We start from the raw sequence: 24494 nt of genomic DNA on the forward strand, positions 1-24494 counted from the left end.
TCCAGTCTCTGGAGTGGGACTTGAACCCACAACCTTCTGATTCAGAGGCTATAACGTTACCAGTGGGACAAAGTTGACACCAAGTGTTCTCGCGAGCGTTTGAATTTATGGAGTCCTCTATCATGCAGAACAGTAATTGCAATATTTGACCATGGTGCAAGCTAACGAACAAACTTCTATTGGATTCGGTCTGCTCAGCAACTGCTAAAGTTTGCTTATGACCGATGCTTTAGCGTTGCAGTGTTCAACCTTTATTTGGGTTCGCATTCATTGTTAGTTAGGCTTTGACTATATAATAATCACTGCACTTCAATGTGTGAGATCCTTGGAGACATTTTGATGCCATTAGCCGCTAGATAAGTACAAATGCAGCATTATTATGCATCACTCACAGCAGATTAACTGCTGGAAAATAAATTTATCAGTGAAACTTGCAGTTGGCAGTGGAGAAAATAAATTTAAGGCCCGAGTCTGAGGAAGAATCTCACTATGAAAGGCATTGTGCCCAGATTACAAATGCTGGTATAATCTTCAGATAAGAGGCAAAATAACATATTTCATCAAGGAAACGTCCGATCGATCTCAATCTCCCTTCGGCAACTGGCTGAGCACTGAAAATTGAAGAGGACACGGAGGCCCCTGTAGATCTCGATTTCCAGCTGATTCATCCCAACATAGCAAAACCATATCGATGTTAGCGCTTCAGGTTTCAAATTCACAACATTCCCTCAACTCCAATACCAGTGCAGCACTACAATGCCGCCATACATTTATGACCAAGTGCATCAAGTTTGAGACACAGCAGTAAAGCAATGATCATTTTACTTATAGAAAAAAAAGTAACAGAAACATGGGCAATTCCAAATATACCAAGTACAGTGACCCTTGACATGACATGAATTCAGGGGCCAAGACAGTCCCTGCTACTTATGTCTATATAATCTGGATTGGTTAAGGCTCAAACATTCCTAATGTTCCCTTTAGCGCACTTCAGGTCAGAGGTTTCCAGTGCAGCTTTCTTTACAGCTACCATTGAGCAGGACACTTTTATCTCAGGGTTCAACTTATACTTGCTTGAAGAAAAAAAATGACTCTTATGGAAAGACACAAAGAGCCAGACTTGTTGCACTTTGGATTCCAAATCCAGCTTACACAGAAAGTAAAACACTTAAATATAAAGTTACAATTAAGCATTTATATTTGTAGAAAAAGTCCCAAGCCGATGCCTCACACCATGACGGGCTCCAGTTTAACGCGCTTAGCCTCAAAGGTATCACAGTCCACACCTTGGCAATCTTGTTTAAAGGAGCCGTTGGCCTGTGAGGAGAGCGACAGCAGCGATTCCGATCCACTTGTCCCCTCTTCTTCAGTGTCTCTACTTTGCCGCCTGACTTTGAGTTGAGGTTTATTGTCCGGGTCAGCTTTCACGGGAAGGAGTGTCGCTGGTTCCTGTTTAACAGCCTCTGCCGTCTCCACCACCTGTGGCCCTTCCCATTTGGGGATTTCCACACCGAGGTGCTTCATTAGTTTGGCCACAACTTCATCAACGTAACCAAATATCCGCAGATCCGAATGCTTGTCCTGGGGACGCAAGGAGGAAACCATTTAAAACAGCGCAGACAAAGCGCAGATTGGTGAAGTGGGATAACGCACGGGGCGTTAATGAGCACGAGAAATTCGAGATCGAATGTTGCAATAACCTTCAGATAATAGGCAATAAAACATATTTCATCAAGGACACATCCAAACAACCTCACTTTGACAACTGTCTCGCGAGCGCTGGAAATTAAAGGGGACAGTAGATCTTAACTTTCAGCTGACGCTACTGAATGTGAACAGAACAAAACCCTACTGTTAACTAATGTTCGCATCCCAGATTTCAAAATCACAACCCACCCCGCCCCCCCCACCCAAACCAGGCTGCGTGGCCCAAAGTATCGCCCATACACGCTTTGTATATTGAAAAGCCGGCTGCTCGGGACCCCTGGAGCTTAGAGAACATTGGGCTAGTTTCCCTAACCTGATTTTCTGACGCCCTCACCCGAGGTGCACCGCTTTTGTCCACCTCCAAGCGCGCCGAAAAAAGACTTCGGTATTCCAACCTCTCTTTGGTCGTGGCGCAGCGTGGCCCAATGGATTGGGGGCGGAGCCAGGTCCCGGCGCTGAAAACAGTGCCGGGACCTCTGCACATGCGCGCTAGAGTCTGCACGCATGTGCAGTAGCTCTTGGCAGGCCGAATCTGAGAGTTTGCGCTGCAGGTTGTGTGGGAGGGGCCCGAAGCACGCCGTCCCTAGCCCTGACCGAATGGGCTCCCTCATCGGCCGCCCGCTGTGTTCCCTAAGGTAGGTCTTCTATTTTTTATTTGTTATTTACTGATTGATTTTGGTGCTTTAGGGGCAGGGTTCCTTCTATTTTATTTGTTAATTAATTGCTTATTACTTTTTGTGCTGTGTTTGGTGCTTGGTGGTGCTTTAACTGTAGTTACTTGCACCGATTCCTTAACTGTAAGTAAGGTTTTTCTGTGTGGACAGAAGTGGCAACATACGCTGGCCTAAGTTAGTTTGGAGCAACTATTTGCTGGCCAAATGCCTAAAACAGGGGTAAGTGGCTTGGAACGTCCCCTTTTGAAAAAAAAACTAAACAAAAAAAAACCTAAGTAACTCACTTACACTGGCGCAAATTAAATGGCCAGAATTGCAACTAAAAAGGTAGTCCAGAAAAATCAAGTTGCTCCAAAAAAAAGCAACTCCTGGGGAAACTTGGGCTCATTGATCCCAACTCAGATACATAGAATATTACAGAAGGCCAGTATTTAGCCTATTGTGCCGGCTCTCTGACAGAGCTATCCAATTAGTCCCATTCAGTCCTCACAGCCCTCAAAATGTCCCTTTTCAAGTATAGATCCAGATTGCTTTTGAAAGTTACTATTGCATCTGCTCCATCAGCACACTGCAGCCATATGTTTGTGACAAGTGCACCAAGTGTGAGATGCTGAGCAATAAAACAAAGCTTTTAGTTAATTATAGAAATACATTATCGCCTGAACAATTCCAAATATGCCAAGTAAGTGATCCTTGACATTACTGGAATTCCAGGGGCCATGACAGTCCCCTGCTGCTTAAGTCTATACAAAATACCACACCAGAGTTAAGTTATGCACTGATGAAGTATTGACAAATGAGTCAGATAACACAGGCGTAATGCCAGCCTGTACACTCAGTGGGTACTAAATGTAGGCATGAATGACAGGTCTGTGGCTGTAACCAGGTTACCAACCAATGTTTATTGGTGCCGACACTGGCTGATGTCAGTGTGATTGCACTCTTCCCGGAACTGACCCGATTTGATTTGATTGGCATCGGAGAACTTTTCAGTGAAGAATGTATTATTTAAAATACAAATATATACAACATATGTTTCAACAAGAAAAGAAAGACTTGCATTTAAGCAGCACCTTTCACGACATTTCAGAGTGCTTTATAGCTAAAACATTACTTTTTGAAGTGTTGTAATGTGGGAAACGTGGCAGCCAATTTGCGAACAGCAAGCTCCCACAAACATCGACGAGATAATGACCAGATAATCTGTTTTAATGCTGCAGGGTGAGGGATAAATATTGGCCAGGACACCAGGGAGAACTTCCCTGCTCTTCGAATAGTGACATGGGATCTTTTATGTCCACCTGTAAGGTTCAATATTTCATCTGGAAGATGGCACCTCAGACAGTGCAGCATTCCCTCAGTACTGCACTGAAGTGTCAGACTAAATTATGTGTTCAAGTCTTTGGAAACCATTCAGCCCATCGTGCCTATGCTGGCCAAAAAAGTGTTATCCAGCCTAATTCCACTTTCCAGCTCTTGGTCCATAGCCCTGTATGTTGCAGCACCAAGTGCATATCCAAATACTGTTTAAATGCAATAAGGGTTTCTGCCTCTACCACCCTTTGATTCAGTGAGTTCCAGACCCCCAACACCCTCTGGGTGAAAGAATTTCTCCTCTGCTCCCCTCTAAACCTTCTACCAATTACTTTAAATCTAGGGCCCCTGGTTATTGACCTCTTGGCTAAGGGAACTAGGTCCTTCCTATCCACTCTATCTAGGTCCCTCATAGTTTTATACACCTCGACCAAGTCTCCCCTCGGCTTCCTCTGTTCCAAAGATAACAGCCCCAGCCTATCTAATCTTTCCTCATAGCTAAAATTCTTCAGCCCTGGCAACATCCTCGTAAATCTCCTCTGTACCCTCTCTAGTGCAATCAAATCCTTCCTGTAATGCGGTGACCAGAACTGCACGCAGTACTCTAGCTGTGGCCTAACTAGTCTTTTATAGAGTTCATGCATAACTTCCCTGCTCTTGTATTCTACACCTCGGCTAATAAAGGAAAGTATCTCGTATACCTTCTTAACCACCTTACGTACCGGTCTTGCTATCTGGAATGGGGCTTGAACCCACGACCTTCTGATTCCGAGGCGAGAGTGCCACCACTGAACCATGGCTGACATATTCTGCACCGACAGTGATTTCAATTGCAATATCCTCTCCCTTCTTAAAACAAGACTAACATTTACCATGGAACCATTAAAGGCGTAGGCAGAATGAATGACTACCTCCATTGTATATCTTACACCCTTTAGTAAAGAGCTTTAATTTTGGATGTTATTCTGAGCCTCATGGAGACCAGCAACTTCAAGTCTTCACTCCCTGCTGGCCCTTTGGACTGGCCCGAGACTGGGTGGCTGCTGTGTAATGAGCTCACGCCGATTGCCCACTTTCAGGACAGCGATGTAGGTCACAAGAGACAGTCTTTGGGAATCGTGGACTGGTTCCATCGAGTGCACTGCAAGCTGCCACTGTGGTCCGGCCCGAGACCTGGTGGCTGCATAATGGGCTCTCGCCGATGTTCTAGTCTCAGATAGCTCCACGTTGGCCTACTCCAGATTCCTGCTCAGCCAGTCCAGCAGGGACTGGGATCACAACCTCTCGGCTCTGCCCCACCAAAGTAGCATGTATACAGATATCGAACAATAATTGTTAGAGAATACGTAGAGACTACTCCACCCTCAAATTTTCCTCCTTTATATATGTTCAAAACTACACACATTTTATCGCAATATTAAACGCGTTGGGCTAGAATTTCACCAAATTTGCGACCCGGTTTTTGCCGTGATTTGACCCTTCGCTGCGAAAAACCGGTCGGCGGGATCTTCAGGCGCCTTTTTGTGGCGGTGCTTCCACAGGCCGCCGGGGAGAGGAGCGCCGACATGAAACGCTGCGGATTGCGTTACCGTCGTACTTTCGCTACTCTCTGCCATGCCCAGAATACCGACAGGACAAACCTGTCGGTGCAGCCCTGTCAGCAGCGGTAAGTATGAAGACCTGCAAAAAAGGTAAGTTAAAGTTTTTATTTTTTAATTATTTTCCAGCAATTTAGTAGGTAAGGATTTTGTGAATGTGTTTTTGCAATTTTCTTTTTGTTTTTCCCCTCCCCCAAGGCCTCCCTAGCAGCGCTACTCGCCTCGGACTCACGGTTTGTGCCGCGAGTCCTCGTGCAACGCCGAGTTTACCGATAAGTAAAGGCCGAAATTTAGGCCGAAACATGGTAGCGCAGCAAAAACGGTAATTTTGGTGTAAAACTACCGTTTTCACCGACAACCGAAATTCTAGCCTTAATCTTTTCCAAGTGTTCCAAGTACCATTAACATAACTTACTGTGATTTCCCATCACATTATATTCAGGTACTTTTTTCCCATGTCACATCATAGATTTTTTTAAAGGGAGCAGCCATTAATGTTCAGATTGAATGAATTCATTGTTTTTCAAGACACTTTAAAATGGTGGTGCTTTTGGTATTCAACGATGAAAGAATACTCGGATTAGGTCTGGGTTCCTCACTCACCTATTTTTCAGATGAAGGTGGAATTTGGGCCACTATAATTTTATTTTGAGAGTTTATTAATGTCGCACTGTGTTCAATATGTTGTCACTCACTGGCTTGGTGACTAGGATCCTCCACACAATTAGACATTTTTTTGTATCATTTAACAGAATGAAAAGGTACTTCAAAATCTTTGAATTGTTTTGCAAAATCTAGTGGATAATAAATTGTCGAAATCTTTTTGAAACCATCCCAACCAATGCAGTTGCTGATGCTTATGGATCCCTGGTTCACGTGGGATGTTGGGTTAGAAAAATCCCAGTGACAGAAAGCTGCACTGTGCACCAAAGGTCAAGCAGACAGATCATCGTGCCTAGAGCTGACAGCTGCTGATGGAGACTATGGATGCTGAATAAATATCATTCGACCTCGATTAACAAATAGATTTTTTGCAGTTACGGTTAAAATCCAATTTGGGAGGTACAATTATTTTTTAGTGTGTTGGGGGGGAATGGAGAGAGATGGCAGCGAGGGAATCTGCAGTTCAATACACCACCACCCACCATCCATTTAAAAAAATCCTTTATAACACAGCTCAATTCTCGTTCTGTTAGTGAAGACTGACTTCAACTGGAGGATGAACAAATTGGAGAAAATGAAAGTTATACAGATTGTGGAATGAGATGCAGAGGCCTATATGCATCTTTGTGACTCATGGGTCTGTCTAATGAGAAGCCCCAGGGGCTACAAGTAAAGTCTAAATCCCCGGTCCCATTAATTTGCAGATATCGAAGGTTTCTCATCCCAACAGAACTTGGTGTTCTCATTTAGAATTAATTCACTGCCGAGTGTTAAAACAAGCCATTCCCCACCTCCAGGCCCACAACATTCAAACAGGACAAACCAGCAAATAAGGAATATAGGATCAGCTGTCTGGGCTTCAAGGGCGGGACTGCCAGGGCTGATTGGCTTGGCTGGAAGCGGTCTCCGGGCTAAAGGTCAGCACCATTGCATTAGACCCTTTAATGGTCCAAAAAGTCAAGAAGAATCTGAGTTTACGCCTCTGCACACACAACATTAAAGCAATGCTTCATAAAACACTGCCCCTGTGCCCATGGTTACGGTGCACACCAGCTTGAGCATCAATCCCAACCCAAGGAGCCAATCTTAAGAGTTTCCCGAATGGTCTTTGGTTTCTATGACATTCTGTACCAAAGTACAGGGCCACTAACAAAATACCAACAGGCTCAAATTGCACGTTACTGTACTCTTATCAATGAGTTATATCCTATGTGATTGTGACACCGGTAAACTATCCCTCATCCTTCTCAATCTGTCTGCAGCCTTTGACACAGTTGATCACTCCAACCTCCTCCAACGCCTCTCCACCATTATCCAGCTGGGTGGGACTGCACTCGCCTGGTTCCATTCTTATCTATCTAATCGTAGCCAGAGAATCACCTGCAACGGCTTCTCTTCCCGACCCGCATCGTTACCCCTGGTGTCCCCCAAGGATCTATCCTTGGCCCCCTCCAATCTCTCATCTACATGTTGCCCCTTGGCGACATCATCCGAAAACACAGCCGCAGTTTCCACATGTACGCTGATGACACCCAGCTCTACCTCACCACCACTTCTCTCGACCCCTCCAGTCTCTAAATTGTCAGACTGCTTGTCTCACATCCAGTTCTGGATCAGCAGAAATTTTCTCCAACTAAACATTGGGAAGACCGAAGCCATTGTCTTTGGTCCCTGCCACAAACTGCGTTCCCTAGCCACTGACTCCATCTCTCTCCCCAGCATCTGTCTGAGGCTGAACCAGACTGTTCGCAATCTAGGCGTCATATTTGACCCTGAAATGAGCTTCCGACCACATATACGCGCCATAACTAAAACTGCCCATTTCCACCTCCGTAACATCGCCCATCTCCACCCCTGCCTCAGCTCATCTGCTGCTGAAACCCTCATCCAAGCCTTCATTATCTCTAGACTTGACTATTCCAATGCACTCCTGGCTGGCCAAATCCTAACTCGCACCAAGTCCCATGTGCTCGCTGACCTACATTGGCTTCCAGTTAAGCCACGCCTTGATTTTAAAATTCTCATCCTTGTTTTCAAATCCCTCCATGGCCTCTCCCCCTCCCTACCTCTAATCTCCATCAGGCCTATAACCCTCCGAGATCTCTGCACTCCTCCAATTCTGGCCTCTTGCACATCGCGATTTTAACCTCTCCACCACTGGTGGCTGGGCCATCAGCTGCCGAGGCCCTAAACTCGGGAACTCCCTCCCTAAACCTCACCACCTCTCTATCTCTCGTTCCTTTTTTAAGACTCTCCTGAAAACCTATCTCTTTGGCCAAGCTTTTGGTCATGGGCCTTAATACCTCCTTATGTGGCTCGGTGTCAAATTTTGTTCTATGACGCTCCGGTGAAGAAGCCCCGAGGGACGTTTTACTCCATTAAAGGTGCTATATAAATGCAAGTTGTTGTTGTGACCCAGTGGACAGGGATCTGGCATCCACCGTCGCAAGTATTCGAGCACCCAGTCGGTCTTTGTGCAGTTGCAGGTTTTGTTTGGGTCTTTCCACAGCCCAGCAGACATACCTTTTCTATCCATTCATGCTTCAGAACCTTTCCCATCGCAGCTTTATATTGTAAAATCCAGCAGTTGGGTGTGATGAATGTAATTTAAAACACTGATGGATTTTATCACGGTATAGAGGTTGAATAAATTCACTGTATAACGCAGGAAAGTGGGCAGTGAATGGGAAAGACTGAATGCTCAGCTGGAGTAATTCCTTTATGTCCTTAAAAGGTTGAGGGCTGCTCATTTTCCTTTGATTATAACAATATCTCGGTCTTTATAACCAGTTGGTATTTTATGTTTAAATAACCACTGAGCTCTGGCCTGTTCGGAACTGTCTGATGCAAATGTGCAGCTCCATTAGTTTGCTGAGTTATAACAAAACTGTGCTCATGGTCCTTGCCCAGCACGGGGCCTCATTGCCTTTGGTGCTGTCGCTGGTAGTATTTTGGAACCCTGCGTGCTCTCGTGTATTATTGCTCCGAATGATTCAGTTTGTATATCTATCTTTCCGCCTCCCCAGGCTAGCCCTCCGCTTCCCATCATAGTGTTGGAGTGGATTTTCGGACATAGCAAAGCATCATGGGGTAAGCCAACTATCTGCCTTTTCACTAAATGAACTTTGTACCAAGAAGCCTATCTGCTGTCCCTGATATGAACTCTGCAGCAACAAGTGACTCCTGGCCAGGTGCAGGCCACTGTTTCATAGAAAGCTTTGCAACAGAATAACTAACCACAAAAGATGATACAGAGAAAGGGCCCCCAAACTCGCGCCATGCTATCAGGTTTCACTAGGACTAAAAGGTTGTGCAACAATATGATTGGTTGTATGTAAATGAATTGCGTTGTCATATGGATTGATTGGTTGCATGTAATGAATTTAAATGATTGTATTCCACCCCCTGTAAACTGCTTATAACCCTGCGGCACAAGGCACTCGGGGAGAAGGTGTTCGCAGATCGCGGGATCTCAACTCTTCTCCTAGAGCTCTGTTAGCAATAAAGTTGTCTCTCTTACCTTACCAGAGTCTATGTGAATTTATTTTCACTAACAAATTGGCGTCACGAACAGGATACCGCGGAGCTGGATAGTCGTATGGATAGAACGGGACAGTAGTCAATTTCTGACCACCCAGAATTTATACTGGGGGAAGCGGCTGGCCGGCGAAGTGGTATCAAACGAATAAAATAGATTAAGTGAGGAAAGAGACATAACTTGATCGTATGTGATAAGAGTTAAGAAATTCAGACTGTAGTGGCGTACAACGCAGACTGAAAGGAAAGTAATTAGTGATGCGGGGGTTGATTATTTTAGTCCAATGTTCATAGAAGGTGATATAGAAATCGGTGCGGAAGGGAGCTGATCACTCCAACCAAGAGTCGGACTCCGGTGGTAAGGAAACATGTTAATTTTCGCGAGCAAGACAAGAGGTCTCTGCAAGGTGAATCGTGGCCGTGAGTATTTAAGTTCGGAAATTCCATAAACTAGAGGGGAATACAGGAACATGTAAGGAAACGGACGTAAAATGTGGACCGCCCGGGTCCCTAATTAACTCTTACATGACTGATCGACAAGTCTTAATTAAAAAAATGCAGAAAGACGGCTGGGATGTATCCCAGACATTAGAACATCAGCGAATTTGGATGGCAAAACAAAAGAAAGATAAAACCAAAAAGGCCGGAGTATTACTCGTACATCAGTTAGCAGGACTAATTGAGCACGTAAAGGACGTTAGAGAAAAAAGTAAACAATTAAGTCAGGCACAAGGAAAATGTAGGGAATGGGAAAAGAAATGCCTGCCGTTAGAACAACAGATTCAGAACCGTTCCCAATGGGGGGGAGAAACAGCCTCACTGCCCCCTTACGAAGATTACCAAGGTGAGGCAACAGCCCCGGGTCAGGAAGATCTAGAAACTTTCCCGGTGACGCCAGTCACCAGGGGAGGAACTGCAGCGAATTCCACTGCAACCTATAAACCATTTACCCCCGGCGAGAAACAGCAGATAATGGCATCCCTGGGCAAATTACAACCCCGGTGTGCGAATACCAAATTTTGGGCAGAGCTGGATACAGTTTAGGTGGGCCACCAACTACACCTCAGAGACATCCACCAACTAGTCCGAGTGGCTTGCCCGGCAGATCGGTGGATAGTGGCCGGAGGAGCCGCGGTAGCAGCCAATGCCAACTTTTCAGGGGGACGTTGGACACACGCGGTACCTTTAACCACCGAAGTAGATGGTCAACAGGTGGCCTTTGGCCCTTTTAAAACCGAGATCCAACGAGTTTTAGGTAATGCCCCTACTAATTGGAGTAACCAAACAACAAAAGGGAGAAGGAGCCTCAGAGTATGGGGAACAATTATTCCAGATATATCAAGAATGCTCTGGACAGGGAAACCCGGGCCGCGGCGACCGAGCATTTATCCAGGCATTTAAGGACGGACTATCTGCTGCACACCAGACCATTATAAAAATGGGAGTAATTGTAATCCAGGATTATGATGAACTGGTCGAGTGGGCTAGTGGCGTCCAGGGAGAGGGCGATGAAAAATCCCAAACAAAGATAAAACAAGAAAGGGTTTTTGCAGCAGGGACGGGGGGAGGACAGAAAAAGGGGACATGCCATAACTGCGGGAAGGTAGGTCACTTTGCCAAAGAATGTAAGGGGAAACGCGTGGAAAAACAATGCACATATTGCGGCAAAAAGGGACATTTAGACGCAACCTGCTATAGTAAAAATGGCTATCCTAATAAGGCGAGAACCCTGTCAGAACAGGAATACCAGCAGTGGCAGGAGTACAAAGCCACCCTGTGATGCCCGGCGGCCCCTGTACAAAGTAAAAAGGAGGGAAGGATATATATGTCTGCTCTAGTAGGGGGCCAACAGTTTGAGATGCTAGTGGACACTGGATCCTCAATATCCATTACCAATCTACCCCTTCCCGTAACCGACAAAAAGGACATGCCTAGACCAGTAACGGTAAGGGGGGTGAGGAAGGTACTGGGTCTCTTTAATTACAGCCGGAACTTTATCCCTGAGTTTGCAAAGATTGCCGAGCCTATACAAAGACTAGTAAAGGGAGGAAAACCGGCCCTAGACCTTATAGAGTGGGGCCCTGAACAAGAACAGGCGTATAGTAAACTCAAGTCAGAACTAGCACCTGGATTGGGACTGCCTGACATGGGTAAAGATTTCCACATCCACTGTACCAATGAAGATGGGTTCTATACGGCCATGGTCACCCAAGATCACGGGGATAAAAGGAGACTGATAGCCTATTACTCCACCGCCGAAGGTCCGGTGGTGACCGGATTATCCAGATGTATAGCTGCACTAGAATGTGCAGCTTGGGCAGTAAAAATAAGCGAGCCTGTGGTAATGACCGGAAACATCATTCTCCACACCAAACACACATTGGTAGAAATGTTAAACACAGGAAAACTGAGAACCGTTTCTAATGAGATGGGCAAAGTGGGAAGCAGTCCTCTTGCCACCCAACAAAGCAGTAACTATAATTAGAGATGCAGGGGAAAACCCCGCGGAGGGCATAGTGCAAGAGGGAGAGCCCCACGATTGCGGGGACGTGGATATGGACATGGAAGAGGATAGAATAAAAGACACGCCCCTTCAAACCGCAGAACAAACTTTGTTTGTGGACGGCTCGCGAAAATACGTAGAGGGATTATCTCGTACCGGATGGGCTGTAGTTAACCAGGATCTAGAGACAGTCGAATCAGGGCGAATTAATGGGGGGTCGTCAGCTCAGGTGGCAGAATTGGTAGCCCTCATCCGGGCACTGGAACTATCAGAGGGTAAGATCGTTATTATCTATACGGACAGTAGATATGCATTCGGGGTGGTACACGATTATATGACAGCATGGGGGAGGAGGGGTTTTATCACAACCAGTGGACATCCTATAAAACACCAGCTGAGAATAGAAGCTCTCTTAGCAGCCAGTAATAAACCAAAACAGGTAGCGGTCATTAAAATTAAAGCCCACCAAAGGGACCCGGACCGAACCAGTCCAGATTGGCTGAGTCACCAGGGAAATCAAGCTGTGGACTTAGCTGCACAAGAGGCATTAGAACAAGAGGAGTGTGAGGAAGCCTCAGTCAGCGCCGCTGGGGTCCGAGACGAACAGATAAGTATCGAGAAACTACATCAGGACACTTCTGAAGAAGGGGTATGTGGACAAGGCAGGGCGCAACGCAAGGAAAGGATAACATTTGGAGATGAAACGACAAGGTAATGGCGCCTGACTGCATACAGAATACCTTATTGGAGTTGTCCAATTCGGGACGAGAGGCCATGACCGGGAATCTTGGAAGAGATTGGTGGTGGAAGGAGATGGGGAGAGATATTGCCAAACATTGCCATCGATGTGTTACGTGCGCACAATATAATCCAGGCAGGCCCATTAAAATTAAAATGGGACACCAGCCCCGTCCACGGGGGCCATGGGAACATTTACAAATTGATCCCACAGGTCCTTTGCCCCCATCCCATGGAAAAAGATATTGCCACGTGATTATAGATCAATTTACCCGGTGGGTGGAAGCTTTCCCCACACGTGATTCCACTGCCTCAACAGTGGCAAGGATATTGACCGAGCAGGTGATTCCCCAATGGGGAGTGCCTCTTCAGATAGATTCCGACCAAGGCACCCACTTCACCGGCAAGATTGTAAAAACAGTCTGCCAGCTAATGGGCATAAAACAAAAATTCCACATCCCCTACCACCCGCAGAGTTCTGGAATGGTAGAACGCATGAACCGTACCCTTAAGAACGCCCTGGCCAAGGCCATGCAAAGGTCAGGAAGAACGTGGACAGAAGTATTACCTATTATATTAATGAAGTTAAGAGCCACGGTAAACCGGACAACCGGATTAACCCCTTATGAACTAATGACAGGAAGGGCGATGCAATTACCAGAAAGCATCATAACAGGTGGGGCCGACGTAGGCCCATTAAAACACAAAATTAAACGGTATGTTTTGGAACTAAGCACTCAACTCAAAAGGATGCGTAAATTAGTAAGAGACAATCAGAAAGAGCTTGAAAGGCTCCCTGATGTCCCGATGGCGGGACGTGGCGTCATGGTAAAAATATTACCTGAAAAACCAGGGTTTGCACCAAAATGGAATGGCCCATATGAGGTCATAATCAGTGGAGACACCTGTGCCTGTCTGGACATAAGAGGGAAGAGTGTATGGAAACATTGGACCCAGCTGAAATTGTACAAAGAAACTAATGAGTAAACATAAGACATGTGATTCACGATAATGTAACCAGGATACTTGTTTATGCACCCCGAACAGGTGACGACTGCAAGCAAGTCCAAATTACGGCTACTGCTAATGTGTAAATATTGTATTGTTTGAGCGTAACAAACATGTCTCAGATAGCGTATATAATCGCATTACTCTATGTTGTCATGGTTGTAAAGCTAATAGGATTAGAAGATAACTTGTTTTTCAAGACCCATATACGTGTACACGGCAATCGAACCGTGTGTTACCCACTAGCCCAATCAGTAGAGGCCCTGTTCGTGGCCACCCCTGGGTGGACCCCGTGACTTATATACAGCGGATACCTCGGACGCACCCGGTGAGGGACACACAGGCGAATATAGAAGGGGTATACAGGGAAGATGCATGGAATTAATAAATCCCACAGATCCTGTGTGCAGGGGGTCCCGGGGAAAGGACGAAACGGTATGCTCAGACAATGCAAGCTACCCGCTTTGCTTCTCGGGGCAAGGATGGGGGTGTGCATGTGCCCTGGTCCCCGAGAACGCCACCTGTGTGCAGACGCAGTGTGCCCATCAGCACTGTCGAGTGCATAGAGGCCAGTTTACTTGCACCTGTAACGAGCAAAGATGCCTGAACGTGACTGCAGGGAGGCAAGTTATCTGCGGTCAGTGCAACGGAACTCATGTCAGCTCAGAAATATGGGCATACCCGTTTGATGCTTACCAATTGGTAGGATCGGGCTCAAATTCAAGGGAACCGAGCAATTGGTGGTATAAGCAGTTCACGAGTGTTAGCAACACCGACGTAAAGTGTTATAGAGCTAAGGAGGGATTCGTGTTCCTCCTCAACGGCACCTTCAAGACCACAACACCGACCCTCCCGTTCCTCTTTGCAGTAGGAACTATAGGACCACTCACTGTTCCGTGCCCCCAAAGGGGGCATACCCGGAGAAGGATAGTAACACGGGCCATCAGCAAGGAGTTCTGTGCCGATTGGGAGGATCCTATCACGCTGGGATCATCACTGGGTTACGGGTTCCTCGGGGCCCTGTCTGTGGGGGGGAATCAGCGGGGGTAATTAGTGCCAAAAATAGGAATTATCTTATTTGTGGATTAACCATTCTGGGAAACAGCACATCTAAGGGATTGGATGCCATCAACCGGGAGCTGTCTGAATTAAGATTGTATACGCAGCAGACCCGTTATACCGTAGATTATCAGTAAGCCCAACAGGGGGGAGTATGCACAATAACGCATGTTACGGATGAATCATACAATATCACCCAAGCCATTGATGCCATAAGAAAGCAGCTTGACGAGTTCAGACAAGGCCCAAAAAGGGGGAATAGCTGGCTTGACTAGCTATCAGGGGGATCCTGAGGGTCCTATTTAACGCATGGAGGAGTTATTCTTGTTGTAATAATAATTACTTGTTGCTTGATTATCGGATGTTTTAATATCTGCTGTAAAGTCATGATGGCCCGAATAGTGCCGGTTGCCAGCGTGATCACCGGAAAAGAACATCTGATAGGAACACCCGGAGATGCCGAGGAAGACGGAGCGGACGACGCAGGCACAGACCACTACCTATGAAGGGTAGGCTAGAGCTACAGGCAAGGTGTACATATGAAATGTCAGGGAAGTAACTTGCCTCGAAGGCCGCATATTAGGCACTGAGCCACCTTCAGTGTGGTCATCTGGATTTCGTGAACATCCTCCAGGACCAACAGGGAGAACTGTTGGAGTAGATTTTCGGACATAGCAAAGCATCATGGGGTAAGCCAACTATCTGCCTTTCCACTAAATGAACTTTGTACCAAGAAGCCTATCTGCTGTCCCTGATATGAACTCTGCAGCAACAAGTGACTCATGGCCAGGTGCAGGCCACTGTTTCATAGAAAGCTTTGCAACAGAATAACTAACCACAAAAGAAGATACAGAGGAAGGGCCCCAAAACTCGCGCCATGCTATCAGGTTTCACTAGGACTAAAAGGTTGTGCAACAATATGATTGGTTTTATGTAAATGAATTGCGTTGCCATATGGATTGATTGGTTGTATGTAAATGAATGAAAATGATTGTATTCCGCCCTCTGTAAACTGCTTATAACCCCCCGGCACCAGGCACTCGGGGAGAAGGTGCTTCGCAGGTCGCGGGACCTCAACTCTTCTCCCAGAGCTCTGTTAGCAATAAAGTTGTCTCTCTTACCTTACCAGAATCTATGTGAATTTATTTTCACTAACAATAGCTTCAGTGACTACATGAGTGAGAAGTAGATTTGTGCTGTAGAAGGCAATATTACGCATCCTCCTGGCTTGCTTGGCTAGAGGGAGATAGACATACGCAACAAAATGCCGTTTGTTAGCCTTTAATGTTGCTGAGGGCATACCATTAACTGTAGCAATTGTGGAGCAGTTTAAATTGTCCTGTCATGCATTAAATTTAACACTTCCTTCTGACAGGTAAATGCATCAATCACAATGAAGAGACATCAGTGTATAGAATGGTTATAGCACAGGAGGCCATCGGCACGTCGAGCCCATGCCGGCTCTCTGCAAGAGCACTTTAGCTAGTCTCATTCCCCCGCCCCTTTCCCCGTAGCCCTGCAATTTTTTTTCCTTCAGGTACTTATCCAATTCCCTTTTGAAAGCCATGATTGAGTCTGCTTCCACCGCCCTTTCAGGCAGTGAATTCCAGATTCTAACCACTCGCTGCGTAAAAAAGTTTCCCCTCATGTCGTCTATGGTTCTTCTGCCAATCACCTTAAATCTGTGTCTTCTGATTCGTGACCCTTCCGCCAATGGGAACAGTTTCTCTCGATCTACTCTGTTCAGACCCCTCATGATTTTGAACACCTCTATCAAATCTCCTCTCAACCTTCTCTGCTCCAAGGAGAACAACCCCAGCTTCTCCAGTCTATCCACGTAACTGAAGTCCCTCATCCCTGGAGCCATTCTTGTAAATCTTTTCTGCAACCTCACATCCTTCCTAAAGTGCGGTGCCCAGAATTAGACACAATACTCTCGTTGAAGCCGAACCAGTGTTTTATACAGGTTCGTCATAACTTCCTTGCTTTTGTACTCTACGCCTCTATTTATGAAGCCCAGGATCCCGTAAGCTTTTTCAACTGCTTTCGCAACCTGCCCTGCCACCGTCAACGATTTGTGCCCATATACCCCCAGGCCTCTCTTCATGCAGCCCCTTTAGGATTGCACTTTTTAGTTTATATTGCCCCTCCTCGTTCTTCCGACCAAAATGTATCACTTCACATTTTCCTACATTAAACTTTATTTGCCACGCGTCCGCCCATTCTATCGGCCTCTGTCCTCTTGACGGCAAATAGATGATATGCCTTGTATTTGTATATCTCATGTTGGTGTTTCGTTGTGTTTGCATTTGACTTTGACTCTATGTTGGATGTGAAGTACAAATATGGATCAACTAAATGCAAGTTAAGTTGCTCATCAAAAGTGACGAACATTAAACCCTGCGCTGGGAATTTAATCAAGTTCACTCTTCCTCCAATGCTTGCCTCTTGCCTCCACCTCTGTTCCCACCATAGCTCTGTTCCCAGGAATGGCATTCCACAACCAAGTGTTGCTGTTAAACCAGCTGTGCCGAGCTCTGAGAGTAGGCCAGGATGATTGTTACTGATCGAGCTTTTTCACCACCACCATTTTTTTGTGGTCAGGGATCGAAAGCAGTTTTCATAAGCAGACTGAGACTCATATGAGCCAGAATCTGCATCTTTACTGTGTGCAGGTATATGACAACAACTTGGATTTATATAGCATCTTTAACATAGTAAAGTGTCCCAAGGCACTTCACAGAAGCAAACAAAATTTGACACCAAGCTACATGAGGAGATATTGGAGGTAACCAAAAACTTGGGCAAAGAGGCAGGGTTTAAGAAGCATCTTAAAGGAGAGGTAGAGAGGAGGAGAGGTTTATGGAGGGAATTTCAATGTGGGGCCTAGGGGGCTTGAGGCACAGCCAGCAATGGTGGCGTGAGGCGAAAGGGAGGTGCACAAGAGGCCGGAATTGGAGATACGCAGAGTCGGAATGGAGGGAGTTCTAGGATTGGAGGTTACAGAGATGGAGAAAGGAAATGCCATGAAGGGATTTAAGCCTTGCCCTATCAATTATTATTTTTTAATGTCTCTGTAAGGGACCAACCAGCTTAGCAACTTTAGCCACATTTAAGTCAGCTAATGAACACACATGCTGGGAGCATCCATTCGGTCTATGCATCCTCTGTGCTTAACACAACATTAAAGCAATGCTTCATAAAACACTGCACTTGTGTCCATGGTAACGGTGCACACCAGTTTGAGCATAAATCCCAACCTAAGGAACCAATCTTAGAGTTTCCCGAATGGTCTTTGGCATAGAATGCCATCGAAACCAAAGTATAGGGCCACTAACAAAATATCAGCAACAACCACAAACTGCACATCGCTATAGTTATGCATTTGATTGAAAGTTAGCTCATTGTTTCCCTGGTCCCAGAGCTGGAGGGGGAAGGGGAGGAGACATGTTTTATAGTTACAGTAACACCAATTATAGCAAGTAATACTGACAAGATGCATGTAAATGCTGGGAAAGGCTAGTATGGCACCAATGGGGAATTGCAACCATTTTCTAAGAACATAAGAAATAGGCCATACGGCCCCTCGAGCCTGCTCCGCCATTCAATAAGATCATGGCTGATTTGATCTTGGCCTCAGCTCCACTTCTCTGTTCGCTCCCCATATCCCTAGACTCCCTCATCATTCAAAAATCTGTCTATCTCCATCTTAAATATATTCAATGACCCAGCCTCCACAGCTCTCTGGGGTAGAGAATTCAAAAGATTCAAGATCCTCAGAGAAGAAATTCCTCCTCACCTCCATATTAAATGGGCGACCCCTTATTCTGAAACTGTGCCCCCTAGTTCTAGATTCCCCATGAGGGGAAACATTCTCTCTGCATCTGCCCTGTCAAGCCCTCTCAGATTCTTATACGTTTCAATAAGATCACCTCTCATTCTTCTAAACTCCAATGAGTATAGGCCCAACCTGCTCAACCTTTCTTCATAAGACAACCCCTTCATCTCAGGAATCAACATAGTAAACCTTCTCTGAATCGCCTCAAATGCAAGTATATTCCTCCTTAAATAAGGAGACCAAAACTATATGCAGTACTTCACGTGTGGTCTCACCAACACCCTGTACTGTTAGAAACATAGAAAATAGATGCAGGAGTAGGCCATTCGGCCCTTCGAGCCTGCACCGCCATTCAATGAATTCATGGCTGAACATGCAACTTCAGTACCCCATTCGATGTAATTCCCAACCAACTAAAACCAAAACAGAGCATCCTCACGGCCAGGCACAGATTCTACACTCACCGCAGACCGGAGGGCCAGGAGATTGCCAAATATGCTGCCGACCTCAGGAGACATGCGGCACCGTGTGATTTCGGCACGCACCTTAACGAAGCATTGCGAGACATCTTCATTATAGGAATTGGCCACGAGGGCCTCCTTCACAAGCTATTATCTGCCGACACCACAGTCAACCTGCAGAAGGCCTGCAGCATCAGTCAGGCATTCATGACCTCGACCTGCAGCACCAAGCAAATTATTCATCTTGTGGACTCAACCCCGGCAAGTACTGTACATAGAATGGTGCCTTTCACAAGCAAGACTGTAGAACGTGGCTCTGCCCTGTATTGTAGCAGAACTTCCTACTTTTATACTCCACCCCCCTTGCAATAAAGGCCAACATTCCATTTGCCTTGCTAATTACTTGCTATACCTGCATGCTAACATTTCGTGTTTCATGTACAAGGACCCCCAGATCCCTCTGTACCGCAGCATTTTGTAATCGCTCCCCATTTAAATTATAATTTGCTTTTTTATTTTTTTTACCAATGTGGATAACCTCACATTTTCCCACATTATACTCCATCTGCCAAATTTTTGCCCACTCACTTAGCCTATCTATATCCCTTTGCAGATTCTTTGCGTCTTCCTCACAACTTGCTTTCCCACCCATCTTTGTATCCTCAGCAAATTTGGCTACATTACACTCGGTCCTTTCATCCAAGCCATTAATATAGATTGTAAATAGTTGAGGCACAAGCACTGCGGCCAACCAGAAAATGACCCATTTATCCCGACTCTGTTTTTTGTTAGTTAGCCAATCTTCTATCCATGCTAATATATTACCATGAACCCCGTGAGCTCTTAAAAGGTTACTGCACAAGATATGTGGCATCTTATTGAATGACTTCTGGAAATCCAAATACATGACATCTACTGGTTCCCCCTTATCTAGCCTGCTTGTTACATCCTCAAAATTTCAGCAAATTTGTCAAACATGATTTTCCTTTCATAAAACCATGCTGACTCTGCTTGACTGTATTATGATTTTCTAAATGTCCTGCTACTACTTCCTTAATAATCCGCTAGGACCTCTCCAGAATCCAGGGAATTTTGGTAGATTACAATCAATGCATCTACTGTCTCTGCAGCCACTTCTTTTAAGACCCTAGAATGCAGGTACAGGCCATCAGGTCCAGGGGACTTGTCCACCCTTAGTCCCATTAGTTTGCCTAGTATTTTTCTCTAGTGATAGTTTAAAGATCCCCCTCCCAATAGCCCCTTGATTATCAATTAGTGGAATGGTTTTAGTGTCTTCTACTATGAAGACCGATACAATATATTTGTTCAAAGTCTGTGCCATTTCCCTGTTATCCATTGAGAAGAGTGGAACTAAACTACAGAACTAGTGGGAAGTTGTTGAGCCTACGCTGCCTCCAGGCCAGGTCCAAGATCACCCCAACCTCTGTCGTTGAGCTGCAGTATACGGATGACGCCTCCGTCTGCGCAAATTCAGAGGCTGAACTCCAGGATATAGTCAATGTATGCACTGAGGCATATGAAAGCATCCGTAAGACAAAGGTCCTCCACCAGCCTGTCACCGCCGCACAGCACTGCCCTTCAATCATCAAGATACACGGCGCAGCCCTCGGCAACGTGGACCATTTCCCATTTCTCGGAAGCCTCTTAACAAAGGCAGACATTGATGCAGATTCAACATCGCCTCCAGTGCGTCAGTGCAGTCTTCAGCCGTCTGAGGAAAAGAGTGTTTGAAGACCAGGCCCTCAAATCTACCACCAAACTCATGGTCTACAGGGCTGTAGTAATACCCGCCCTCCTGTATGTATCCTAAGCATGGACGATGTATAGAAGGCACCTCAAGTCGCTGGAGATATATCACCAACAATGTCTCCGCAAGATCCTGTAAATCCCCTGGGAGGACAGGCGCACATCAGTGTCCTCGCCCAGGCTAACATCCCCAATATTGAAGCACTGACCACACTCGATCAGCTTCGCTGGGCAGGCCACATAGTTCGCATGCCAGATACGAGACTCCCTAAGCAAATGCTTTATGCGGAGCTCCTTCGTGGTAAATGAGCCAAAGGTGGACAGCGGAAACTGTCGAGTCTCAACGCAAAGAGCGTGAAGAGGCCAAACGCTGGCAGCGGAAGGAGCGCGTGGCAAACCAGCCCCAAAGGTCCCTTCCCTCGATGAACATCTGTCCCACCTGTAACAGGGTCTGTGGCTCTCGTATCGGACTGTTCAGCCATCAAAGAACTCACTTAGGGAGTGGAAGCAAGTCTTCCTCGATTCCGAGGGACTGCCTATGATGATGGGGGAGGGGTTATCCATTATTATTTCCCAGTCTCATCCTCTAAGGAACCAACATTTACTTTAGCTACTCTCTTCCTTTTTATATACCTGTAGAAGCTACTCTCATAATCTACCTTCTCTTTCTATTATTTTTTGTCGTCATCCTTTGCTGGTTTCTAAAAATTTCCCAATCCTCTGGCCTTCCACTAATCTTTACAACATTGTAATCCTTTGTTTTCAATTTGATACCATCCTTTACTTCCTTAGTTAGCCACGGATGGTTCATCCTTCTCGAGTCTTTCTTTCTCACTGGAATATATATTTGCTGAGTGTTATGAAATATCTCCTTAAATGTCTGCCACTGCTTATCTACCATCTTACCCTTTAATCTATTTTCCCACTCTACTTTAGTCAACTCTGCATACATAAGTTTGTAAATGCCTTTATTTAAGTTCAGGACACTAGTTTGAGACCTAACTTGCTCACCCACAAACTGAATTTGAAATTCACCCATGCTATGATCACTCTTCCCAAGAGGATCCTTTACTATGAGATCATTAATTAATCCAGTGTCATTACACATTACCAGATCTAAAATAGTCTGCTCCCTGGTTGGTTCCACAACGTATTGTTCTAAGAAACCATCCCGAATACACTCTATGAACTCTTCCTCATGGATACCTTGGTCAATTTGATTTGTCCAATCAATATGAAGATTAAAATCACCCATGATTATATCCATACCTTTCTTACAAGCCTCCATTATTTATTGATTTATACTCCATCCTACAGTGTGGCTACTGTTAGGGGGCCTGTAGACCACTCCCACCAGCGACTTCTCCCCTTATTATTTCTTATCTCCACCCAAACTGATTTTGCATCTTGATCTTCTGAGCCAATATAATTTCTCACTGCTGCCCTGATCTTATCCTTTATTAACAGAGCTACCCTACCTCCTTTTCCTTTCAGCCTATCCTACCGAAAGGACAAATATCTCTGAATATTCAGTTCCTAGCCTTTATCACCTTGCAACCACGTCTCTGTAATGGCTAACAGATCATACCCATTTTCTAAGACGGGAATTAATTTATTAGTGAGCGGATCAGAATTGTAAAAGTGAAAGGATATCTGCATTACTCTGGGATGAGATTATCCGCACGCCTCTCCTGATAGGAATCATGATTCTAAATGAAATGATTCCTCACTCCACCTCAGCTCCAGGACAGCGATATAAAAGTGGCTAACTCTGGATCAAAAACACATCCACAATACGCCTCGAACCTGCACAGGAGTTAACAGGGTCAAAGATATATATATATGCAATGGGTTTAACATTACACATCCCCATTACCTCCGGTGCAATGAAACATTCCAACTACTCCGACTGCTTTTGCTGGCTTGTGTTTAAGGAATTCAGAATTTCCAGTGGTCCAGTACTGCAGTCGAGGACGCTACATTTGCATAGAGATCATTTAACTGTTCTCCCCTCCTTTAGGATGTCACAAGAACGTAATCATTAGGAGCAGGAGTAGGCCATTTGGCCCTTTGAGCCTGCTCCGCCATTCAATGAGATCATGGCTGATCTTCTATCACATATCGCTCGAGTCCCTAAATATATAAAAATCTATCGATCTCTGTCTTGCATATACTCAATGACTGAGTTTCCACAGCGCTCTGGGGTAGAGAATTCCAAAAATTCATCCCCTTTGAGTGAAGAAATCTCTCATCTCAGTCCTAAATGGCCGACCCCTTATTCTGCGTCATTTCATTCCTAAATTGAGCACCCCTTATATTATGGGTGAAGTGGCACTGCTTGGTAAGGTGGATGCTTTTGTAACTCTTGAGAACTGTTCCTAGCATAATTTTTTTATGTCTGATTATTTAAGTTGAAACAAATACATACATTTCTCTGCCAGAAACACTTCTACCATGTTCAGTCAAGATAAGAGTATATCCAGAGTCAGGACATCAGTTCCACTCCCTCCAGCTGCAGCATGCTGCACAGTGGTAACTCCAAGGACTTGCCACTCCAAGACTTTATCTAGGCTGACCCTCCAGTGCAGTACTGAGCGAGTGCTGCAATGTTGGAGGTGCCGTATTTTGGATGAGACATTAAACCGAAGCCCCCTCTCTGCTCTCTCAGGCTGACTACAAAAATCTAGGCTGACACTCCAGTGCAGTGCTGAGGAAGTGCTGCACTGTCGGAGGTGTCACTTTTCGGGTAGGACGTTAAACCAAGGTCCTGTCTGTTCTCTCAGGTGGACGTAAAAGATCCCACGGCACTATTTCGAAGATCAGGGGAGTTAATCCTGGCATTCTGACCAATATTTATCCTTCAACCAACATCACTGAAACAGGTTATCTGGTATTATTACACTGTTGGTTGTGGGACCTTAGTATATGCAAATATGTTGCCATGTATATTACAACAGTGACTACTCATCAAAAAGCACTTAATTGGTTGTGAAGCGTTTTGGGACATCTTGAGATCGGGAAAGGGGCTATATAAATGTTAGTTCTTTCTTTTCCCCTCAGAGTGAGTGAGTGCTTTGAAAGCTTGGCAATACATGGGGTAAAGACTAGCACTTCCCAGTAAAGTTATTTGCACCATCGTGAAGAAGGCATAGTAGCAAGAAGTATTCCCAATGTTACTCGGGCACGATGTTACAGAATATGCACCTTCGTCGATCCAGTTTTATTAGTGGTTCATTTTTGCCCATGTTATTTTGGTAATCCAATCTCCCCTTTAATTGCATACATATAAAAGCAGTACAGCTTTTTAAAAATTCACTCTCAGGATTAGGGCATCACTGGCAAGGCCAGCATTTATTGGCCATCCCTAGTTGCCCTGGACACAACCGAGTGGCTTGCTACACCATTTCAGAGGGCAGTTAAGAGTCGGCCTCGTTGGTGAGGGCACAGATGGCAGGCTTCCTTCCCCAACCTTTAAATTAATGTTAGTAAACCAGTTGGGTTTTAAGAACATAAGAAATAGGAGCAGGAGTAGGCCGTTTGGCCCTCGAGCCTGCTCCGCCATTCAATTAAGACCGGACTAACCGGTCTAGTTTCCTTCTTTTTGTCTGCCTCCTATTTTAAATAGGG

General features: G+C 45.5%; 1 protein-coding gene across 2 annotated transcripts in view; it reads right to left on the reverse strand.

The window, feature by feature from the left end:
* Positions 1 to 805: 805 nt before the first annotated feature.
* sirt6 (sirtuin 6) overlaps positions 806 to 24494 on the reverse strand; it is a 139040-nt gene continuing 115351 nt past the window's right edge. For both annotated transcript variants that reach the window (XM_070859998.1, XM_070859997.1), the window contains exon 7: positions 806 to 1581. In XM_070859998.1, coding sequence (XP_070716099.1) covers positions 1228 to 1581 — 354 coding nt within the window. In that variant the 3' untranslated portion in view covers positions 806 to 1227. The remainder of the gene's footprint in view (positions 1582 to 24494) is intronic.

Source organism: Pristiophorus japonicus, chromosome 18 (assembly GCF_044704955.1).
Source record: "Pristiophorus japonicus isolate sPriJap1 chromosome 18, sPriJap1.hap1, whole genome shotgun sequence".
NCBI lineage: Eukaryota > Metazoa > Chordata > Chondrichthyes > Pristiophoridae > Pristiophorus > Pristiophorus japonicus.